This window comes from Egretta garzetta, unplaced genomic scaffold (assembly GCF_000687185.1).
Source record: "Egretta garzetta isolate BGI_Z169 unplaced genomic scaffold, ASM68718v1 scaffold557, whole genome shotgun sequence".
Classification (NCBI taxonomy): Eukaryota; Metazoa; Chordata; class Aves; order Pelecaniformes; family Ardeidae; genus Egretta; species Egretta garzetta.
The window spans coordinates 325,688-335,725 of NW_009260264.1; the positions used below are offsets into that span (position 1 = coordinate 325,688).

Genomic DNA, 10,038 nt, shown 5'->3' on the forward strand with positions numbered 1-10,038 from the left:
CCCAGAGGAAAGGTGAAGTGAGGGACTGAGAGCTCCAGCTTCCATATCCGTGAGGCAAGGGCATCGAAAACCTGCTTCATCTGTAATCTACCTGCACTGGAAAAACGTCTGCTTTCTCTCAACTTACAGCTGGGGGGAAGAAGAGCATTTATATGTTACAGTAAAACCAAAATCCTTAATATATAAAAAAAAGCTTAGACCCAAACCTAGTGAAGCCTAGAAGGGTTTTCTTTCTGAGTATGAAGCAGTGATACAATAGTCACTTCACTAGAGTTTCAGAATCCGTAACATAAATACTGAATATTTATTAATAATGCTGTCTAGAGTGCTGCCTAGTATGTCTAACATTAGGCATGTTAAAGGAGAAGATATGGAAATAAGAGGTAAACCTTCACTAAAGCAATAGTCAGATCTATATAGATTATTTGTAACACTATTAATAGTACCTGAAATGTGCATTCCTTGCTCTCTTAATGCACGTTTCCACATACGGCAGTCGTGGTATTGACAAGGCCCTGCCATGTTGTCATGGGGGCATGCCCGAGGTAGCAGAGAGGGTAATTCTATGCCTTTGGCTGGATTCGCAGCGGACCAGGCACAGCACTGCAAACACGCAAATTTTAAATGCATCGCTCCCCGGTGAAATTCATCCTGTAATCCTCAGGTTCCTGACTCCTACTCTGGCCTCCCAAAAGCCGTGAGCTGCGCCGGACATCACCTACAGCAGTTGGTAAGACAGACCTCCCCTCCAGCACCACAAAGAGATGCCAGGCTCCCTCGTCATGTTTTTCAGCCAGACTCTCTTTGCAGTCAAGGCTTTGCCTCTTACCTACTGCAGAGAGCACTCTGCCGCCGGGCTGCCAAGCACTTGAGCGGGGCAGATGAAACTGTTGTACTTTGCTGGATGTGTTTCCAATATTCATTTGAACAGAAGCTGGAATCCAAGTCTTCTATCATTCAGATTTCCTTCTGCCTTTTTTTTTCCTCCCGATTGTTTAATCTTGCTAAGCAAAATGAAACTTTCAATGCAAGATAACGAGAAGACACCTCTCCAAAAATACCCAGTTTCCCAGTATTCGGGATACTGCTCACGCTGCATCTTTTGCAGCATTTTCCATATCTCACCAGATGTTCAAAGTAGTTGATACTGGGGGCAGAGGGGGAATAATTGCAGTGGCATTGCCAACCCCGTTCTGTTTTTAGTGGGCTGGAGATAGTCAATGCACGCTTTACAGGCTGAACACACTACACAAAATGGGGAAAAAAGCCAATGGGGCATAGGTTTGACAAATGTGCTAATCGGTGTGGTGCTGTCGGGACACGGGTGTTCCCCAGACACGTTTAAGACATTGGAAGCTTCAGAAAATTAAGCAGTAGAAAGCGTCCAAAGAGTCTGAACAACACGTGGTAGGTAGGGGTCTGCTGGCCTACTGGTCCCTCGGTAGAAAGCGTCCAAAGAGTCTGAACAACTCTGTTTTGGTCTCGGATGCCTCACGGGGTAGGTAGGGGTCTGCTGGCCTACTGGTCCCTCCATCACCCCGCAGAGAGCCCCACACTGGCCCTGGGAACAGGCGCCGTGGAGCCGGGATGGTAGGGTGTTATGCCCGTGCAAGTTAGCCACCCTGCAGGACAGACCGCGCTAGCTCGGGCCCACCAGCAGCGCACCTGCAGGGGTGCTTTGATGTGCCCTGTGCCACACGGATGTAGAACCTCGTCGATCTCTCCCACCCCTCCAGCGCATGGCGCAGCCGTGCCTGGCGTTGCCCTCGCGAATATGTGTCCTGTCAGTGCCGCCTGAAGGCACCGAGTTCATTCCTCATGACAACAAGTGAGTGAAAATGCATGTGCTACTAATTGAATTGTATTAAAATAGGTTATCTAAAAAGGTTTTCCTACTCTGTGCTACTGCTTAGTTTGAATAGCTGAAAGGCAGAAAGTGGCCGATTCTTTTAAGCCTTTTGCTGTGTTTGGAATAGCACCACAACACAGTTAAAAGAAGTCATAAAGGATTATTAATTCTACCCCAAAGTATATTCACCAGCAGAAGGTTTACCGTTAACATACACTGCATATTCCGTAGCTCCACAAGAAGAAGAGACAGAGCTTGAAACTCCTTTTCATAGAGTTTCCGGACTGCAAAATCTTCAGTGTTGAAGTGCTGATTCCTTTTTTCCTCTTCTTGTCTGTCAGCACAGTTCTTGCCATCTGGAATTAGTTTAGCAGAAAGGTGTGGATGTATATTTGTCTTTCAATCCACTCAATAAAATGTGACACATTACTGTAAACTCCAGGTCCCAAAACCTTGGAAAAGCAGACAGAGCCCCAAGATGTTAAACCAAACAAAGTCCAGCGCCCTGCAGGTTGCTCACACACAAGCGGTCCTCCGCTGTCACCCTGCAACATGGAAGAAAAAAAAACCACTCTAAGGGCTACATGTGGGCAGCAGTCAGGTGGTTAAAGCTATGTCTCTGTTCCTATGGCAATTTTCCTTTAATAAGGAACTCAGCTGTGAAAACTGGCTGCTCTGCCGACCTAAGTAGCAGGATGCAGCGTGACCAGTATTTATTCCGTTATATTTGTACAAAAACTACTTGCAAAAGGCTCATACTAATTTAAAAAAACCCACAACAGTCTAAGCATTAACTAATACAGATCAACCTTAGAGTCTTCAAGCAGCATTTCGTTATCATAAACTGAAGTTGATTACACCAATAATAAAAGTTGGGTTAAAATATGTAAATAACTGCTGACAACCCTTGCCATTCTGTGGTTCTGTGACACTCCTACAGTAGATGAAGTATGCTATACCTAATAAACAACATACATAGTACTTGGATTTCTAAAAGCAAGCGTGGCTGTGAGTTTCTCCTTGGAGAGAAGCCTACCATGCAAGAGTCCACAGTGCCAGACTCGTAGCCAGCGCACAGCATCCTGCTGGTGATGGTTTTCATGTCAAAGTACGACTGGCATTGTTCTAAGGAAATGATGCGAACCTCTCCTTCTTGAAGCTTGAAAGGCACTGAAAACCAGAATGAAGCATTAAACTACACACACACAAACACACAAATACTTAGCTACGATGGCTCTTTGAGATACCATAAATATTTCCGTTAGGCTAGATTATAAATATATATATTTTTATATATATAAAAAACATAAGGAGAGAAGAATTCCCCTTTAGCACAAAGCTAAGGCGAAAGCAGTTGGGCTTTTTGCGCTGCTACGTCACAGGATTCGTGACTGCCACGCTCCTGAGCCAGTGCTGCATTCTGGAGGGGGCCCAAGCGCCTGGGGACTGGTGTGACGCTTGCTGTTCATCGTGCATCGCACTGACAGGCCGAGGAGGGAGAGCACCTTTCCATGATACAGTGCAGGACTTTTGAGGTGGCAGCAATATTGGCTGGAAAAGAGTCATGTGAGGGAGGTGGAGGAGAGGTTTGACTCGTTGTTCCATGGCAGGATCTCCCTGTTTCTCGGTGTCTCTCATGGTAAAGCTTGGTATAGTCACAGCCATTTTGAGTTATGTTTGGGTAGATCTGACTTAGTGTATCAGGGAATCAGAATTCAAAGATTATTGGAGTTATTTTTGCACATTCCGGAGACAATAAAGAACTTCTTCCTAGTCTAAACAGCTGACTGAGCTCAAATTCTAAGGCAAGTTGTTCAACCTAGGGCATGAAGTAATAAATGCTGTGTAGCCATGATGGTTTTTGTTGCCTCGTAACATAAAAACCTTTAAAAGCAATACTGAAACCACACTGGAGAACAAAGAACCTTTTTTCCCCACTTACCAGTGGTGCAAAACATTCTGTGAAGGTTTTTATTTCTTCCTACTATTACATAAAATATTTTTAGGTGGGTATAGCTGCGAGTAAACAGCCTGTCCCTCGCGTGTGCAATTTAATTTCTGCCACATATCTGACCTGGCCACTAGAGGTGAAGTCCCACCTGAAGTGATTCTGAAAGTAAAATTTCCTTCTCCAGTGTACAGAACAACAGCCTTCCCTAGTAATTGCTATAATAGCAAAGGGAGAAACACAATGGCTAGAGCGTTAACGGGGCTGGGACCAGGATAATTTGCATGTGAATTTGCATGCAGAATCATTTTGTCTAAACAAAGATTTACATAACGCAACCATTCTTGTCATGCAACCCAAGGGCTGCAGGGGCCACAGAACAAGAAAACACACTATGTTCTGTTCAGAGAGACAAAACCAACATTTGTCATTATGCCTGGATGGAATAAATCATGTCCCAAGTCCAAAGTGGGACATGGAGCACAGATTCAAGATGCTCATTTAGCCTGTACGCCTGTGCTTTCAGGGCCTTCCGCTTTCACCAAACTAAAGATGTTGCCCTCTCACTGATGGTCTGATACCCTCTCAATACAGTTCTGAATACAACTTAACCCAGGAAAATGACAACCAATTCAGGTCACTTTCCTGATAGGCTTTTCTAGATCCTCAACATTTTTGAAAATCAAGCCACTTGTCTAAACAAGGGTTAAGGAGCATAAATTCAGGCTGATGATTTGACAAAGCCAGGCTCTAGTCACAGTCTAGTCAGGAGTTACAGTTCCCCAATAATTAATAAGGTCCAGTAATAGTATAAACGGATAAAGCTTTGTAACGGGATCACTTATTTGATTAACTTGGTACAAGGTTAACAAGTTTTTCCAAGAGTCCCAGAAATACTCACTTTTGTTGCCCATGTGTCCCCAGCCTGTGATGTAGCAGTAGGTATCTGGCCGAACCAACTGGTCCTTACTGGGCAAGCAGACAGGCCTTACATAGCTTGTCTCATTGATAGCATCATCTAGTTCCACAATGCTGATGTCGTAGTCTACCACTGCTCTGTTGTAGCGTGGATGGAGGATAATGGTCTTCACTAGTCGGGTCTGCATGAAGCCTGATGGGTGATCAAGATTGCTAATCCCACAGACAACTTTCCAAACAGCTGCATTTTCTCTCCTTTGTAAAAAAGAAAAAAAATGGGAAATTTCAATCAACTGCATTCTTTTAAGCTAAAATACCAAGACTTTTTTTCACCCTGATCTTTTGCACATTGCAAAGCATTGCGCATACAAATGCTACAAGGAAAACCAAATTCTTAAGTGTCACTACTTACAGCTAAGAGCTGAGCAACAAAGGACAGTGCTTTCCGTTTCCTTCCTGCCTGTTACCAATGGAATTAAAGCTCACACCTTCAGAAGATACGTAACCACCTATTAGCTGCGGTAGTAGAATCATAGAATCACTTTGGTTGGAAAAGACCTTTGAGATCATCGAGTCCAACCTTTAACCTAACCCTGCCATCCCACCACTAAACCATGTCCCTAAGCACCTCATCTATCCTTCTTTTAAATACCTCCAGGGATGAGGACTCTACCACCTCCCTGGGCAGCCCATTCCAGAGCCTGACAACCCTTTCAGTGAAGAAGTTTTTCCTAATGTCTAGCCTAAACCTGCCCTGGTGCAGCTTCAAACCATTCCCCCTCGTCCTGTCATCTGTTACCAGTAAATGCCAAGGGCTCTCAAAATCATCCCTTGGATCCTGCCCAAGCCTTAGATGCTCCCAGGCTCAGTGGCGGGCGAGCGTGTACGAATTTCTCTGGGGTGATGATACTGTTCAGCAGCATGCTGCCGGCAGCAGTAAGTCCAGCTGAAGTCCCAAAGGAGTCTCAAAAGAAGAAATTCTGTTATGAAAATTAAATCTTTTAGGATAGCAATGGGAAAAGTCCCTTATTTATTGGGCATTCAGCCTGTGCCAAGCGTACTTCCTCTGCCTAAGATCAAAGGTTATTTTGACTCTTACAGTTGCTTAAGACTTTTTGGTAAATATACACGATCACAAAAAAGCGATGCGTATGATGCAAGTGGGAAGACCAAACTAGTGTCTGTTGAGAGACATGAGAAAAACATAGACTTAATGAAAGGCTTTGAGGGTGTAATCTCTTGATCGCAACTGGTCACAGGATAAATCATGGGTTCCTAATTAGTCGGTGGTTCTAAAAACCCTCCAAAAAGCCAGCATTTTTCACAACCAGTGAAAGACAGTTCCATGTAACTAAGCACTTTTGTCACGATCAAAGCTTAATCAAAGCAATGTAAATCAAAGCCTGCAAAATTTCAGCTTTTTCACAGTACTCGACTGTAATTTCTGTAAATTGTAAAAAGGTTTGGTTGCTAAATAAAGGCTATTTTTATCTTAAGAGTTGCATAAAGGTTCTGCTATTTCAGACTATGATGATCATTTTACCATCATGATCAGTTTGCGAGTTTTTCCACGAAGTTACAAGATTAAGTGCTAAGGATATTCACATGCCATTGTGTTTCTGAACATTGTAAGAAAGTGTTGCTCAGAGCAATGAGCAGTCACAGCCAGTGACTGGTGTATTGTCCTACAGTCAAGAAACAAAAACTCAATGTCTTGGATGCTTTGGTGTAATGCATTTCAAAACAATCCTGACAAAACTCTGAGGACTATACGAATAAAACTAGCAAAGGACATAGCGTTTAATTTATGCCCTCTATAAGTATTCATTACTATTTGCGTTAATACTTTCTGCTGCATTATTGCTATATGGTCCTCATGTTTTTTATCCCAAACTTCACATGAACTTCATGAAATTCTTCACAAAAAGGAGCATTTTGTCTAAGGCACCAGAGCACTTTAAAGTCTGTTTTAATTGTTGGCTCGGTAAATTTTTAAATACTTTACATCAAGAAAGCTTTGTGGCATCGAGAATGATCTTGCTGTTGCAGTATCAGGCTATACAAATGAAGAATTTAAAGATTTCAGGTGGCTGGGAACACACCCTCAAATCCATTCAGGGGAAGAAGAGAAAAAAGTTCATATAACTCCTCGATGAATTACTAAACTAAAAATACCTTAGTACTTTAAGTGAAAGAGACCTTTTACACATACGACTCTGAGCTCACAGAGATATTATAGAGCCCTAAATGAGGGGTAGAGGAACAACTCCAAAATGTAGTGGCCATGGCAGTCTTTCTGTGTTTAACAAAAATGGGAGAATTTTTACTTAATAAATTTGACAGCTTCTTTGCTCATCTTTCACAAATGAGAGAAATCTCTTACCTATCTCAGTAGCAGTCCACTATTGCTGAAGGATTTGAAGGATCTTCCTCTAAATCCCACCCTTTGTTTTAGATCACCAGAAAAAGGTCTTCCAAATGTAAAGAAATATTCCAGATACTGCTTAGCTTTATTTAAAAACAGATGGGGAAAGGAGAGAAATGCCTTGTGCAGATCAAAAATCTGACAAATACAATATACTTGTTTGTATTATTCAGGTTTAGCACTGTTTAGAATGAAGATTATTGAGGTTACTCTTTTAAGTTTCTGGTTACTGCTTTTCTTCTCTCTGAATGGAATCAGTTCTTGAACATCCTTAGGGCTCGATATGATGCAATAATCAGAACTGAGGCCTCTCCAACGTCATTTCCTCTAGCATTTCCATTGGTAGCCTCACACCTTGTCTGTTGCCTGCCTGATTTCTTCTGGATCGGACACAAAAGCCACAAACTTTGCCCCTGCCACAAACTTTGCCCTTACCACAAATTTCATCATGAGCCAGGGAGGTTGGAGGGGAGAGTGGAAGGGGGTGAAAAAAACCCCAACAAATACCAAAGAACTCAGTGTTTCAGAAATAAAAAGACAAAATTTAAATTATTACTGAAAAAGAGAATTATTAATGTAATAAAGAAATATCACTAAAGAGATACTTGCTTACCACAGAATTTCTGCTGGGTTGAACAGAAAGAAAGGTGTTTTGTGTAGTCTAAAATAATTTCCAATGAGCAAGTACCAGTTTAAAGCAGGATTAAGCACTGATGACAACTGCATGACACAAAAGTACTTCCTAACTACAGCAGAAAACACGTTTCAATTATCTTTAGAAGCCAAATTAAAAAACTTTGGTACAAGACAAAAGAAATGAGGTAATGAACTTCCCTCCAAAAGGGAGGTTCATTGAAAAGAAATGTTGGTTAGCACCAAAAAGCTGACAATGACCAAGACAATTCCTAAGACACGTAAACTTCCTCTGCGCTCCAGCCTGTCCATCCACCACAGGGCCTCAGATACTCAGAGGCACCGAGCAGGGGTTACTACTGACTTTTTAATGATTGCAATCCTAAGTAAAGGAACGGAGTGTTTAGAATTAGAAAAGGCAGTGACTTCAACAGATCAGTTGTGCTGTGAGTAAACTCAGTTTTTATTTTTACTAATGGCCGCAGCATTTTTCCAGGGTCATTTCTATACTGGTGCCCAGAATGACTTTTTTTAATCCATGGCAGTTGTATGAGAGCTATAGGATTAGTGTTTTGGTCGTCTTCCTTTTCCTCTTTCCTGCTGAAAGTCAGGGCATCTTCATTTAGCTTTCATCAGTAGAGACGCCAGCAATGAACACTAAAGCATATGAAAACCTAAGCTGATGCTTTTTTTTTTTCTTTTTTAGTCTCTTAAAACCAGGCCTCTGTGATTGACCATTCTGCAAAGGTCATCACCTACCCCCAGGGCGGTTGGCAGAGGAGGGAGAACTTGGTAATTAACATGTGCCAGTTTATATGAACAGTAAAACTGTCTGAGCCCTCTCACCCTTCAAAGCAGTGTGCTACCGTCAAGACCCATCTCTTCGCAATCAAAACACAGCCGCATATGTGTCCGCTTGGCTCACTCTGCAGGGAGCACTGCCACGGCCATCGGCCTGGGCGACTGGTCCTGCCACCAAGGATCCTCTTGTTCATGCGAGCAGCTGGGCGACGGCCACAGTCTAGTGAGGAACAGATGCAGGTGGGGGTTAATCGTTACCACAGAGGCAGCACATACCAGAGGTTCTTTGAGAAAGCTGGGCACAGAACGATATTACCAGTCACGAAATTACACTGAACAATACTGTCAATGAAGCCATCAACAACCTCACAGCAATATCAAACACACTGAGCCATTTTCATCCTTCCTTTATACCAGAGGATTTGCTCTCCTGATATTTTAACCAGCTCAGCCTGAACTATTACCCAAGCTAAGTTTGGGATCCTGACTTCCTTTCTCTCAGGAGTCACCAGGCTGCCCTTGGGAAGGTTTCCTGGGTTTGTGTCCTCGTCTTTCTGTCAGCTAGCAACATGTTTGGGCTACTTTGTACTATCCATAAGAACTGCTTCTGGAAAACCTGCTCAGCAATAATACAGCTTTTCTTAAGCCAGGTGTGAGGTGAATGTCACACTGTTTACTCAGCTACACGGCACCAAGCTTACTTTGCCTGTGGCAATTACCGAGGGAGAATATTTGAAGATTTGAAGACATTCTAGTACTCTGTCCATTCTGCTTTATAAGCCAATTCCACTGGAAATGACACCAGATTCCCATCTGCCAGAGAGTTACTTTTCAGAAATAGTTAGCCCTTCACTTCTGTTTCAATTTATAGTCTGCATTTGTAAAATGGCAGACATTATTTATCCTGTTTGCATTCACTCTGATTTAGAGTACAAAAGAACACCACCAGTTTCTGCAATCAGCCTCCCCAGGGAGGATATGCTGCCATTGCGGATATCTGTGGGAATTTAGTGGTGAAGAAATAAACTGGCGCAATCGTTATTTGTGACTTGTAATTCTTACTGTGTTCACTTGACTTCAGAGGGCAAGGGGCTTTAAGGGTACTTAAAGCAACATATGTCAGAAGCAAACAGGCTTTGACAGGCTCCTAATGAGCAATTTTTTTTCTGATAAGAGTAGTAAATGTTTTGATTAGTTTCCCAAATTTAGGTCAGGCTTTGTGATTAATTTTCCTTGTGTCAAGTTAATTCACAATTTAAGTGTTCTTCAGCAAAGCTCTCCTTGTCTGTAGACCATGATTTCATTGAAGATGAAGACTTTGTGCAAGTTTAAGTGGTTTGAAAATGCAGAATCTGCTGTGTCTACAGACTTGCTCTGTAGCTTTCTACTTCAGTTTCTTCTGTCCCCTTGAGCTTCGCAACTAAGCAGATCACAGCTTCAACTCCCAGGCAGATAGCCTGCTAA

The 10,038-nt window shown here is 42.6% G+C and overlaps 1 protein-coding gene across 1 annotated transcript in view; it reads right to left on the minus strand.

The window, feature by feature from the left end:
• Positions 1-2,211: 2,211 nt before the first annotated feature.
• CORIN (corin, serine peptidase) overlaps positions 2,212-10,038 on the minus strand; it is a 136,755-nt gene continuing 128,928 nt past the window's right edge. The window contains 4 exon segments of the mRNA XM_035897699.1: positions 2,212-2,394; positions 2,886-3,019; positions 4,699-4,970; positions 8,620-8,794. Of these exon segments, the coding sequence (XP_035753592.1) occupies positions 2,212-2,394; positions 2,886-3,019; positions 4,699-4,970; positions 8,620-8,794 (764 nt within the window).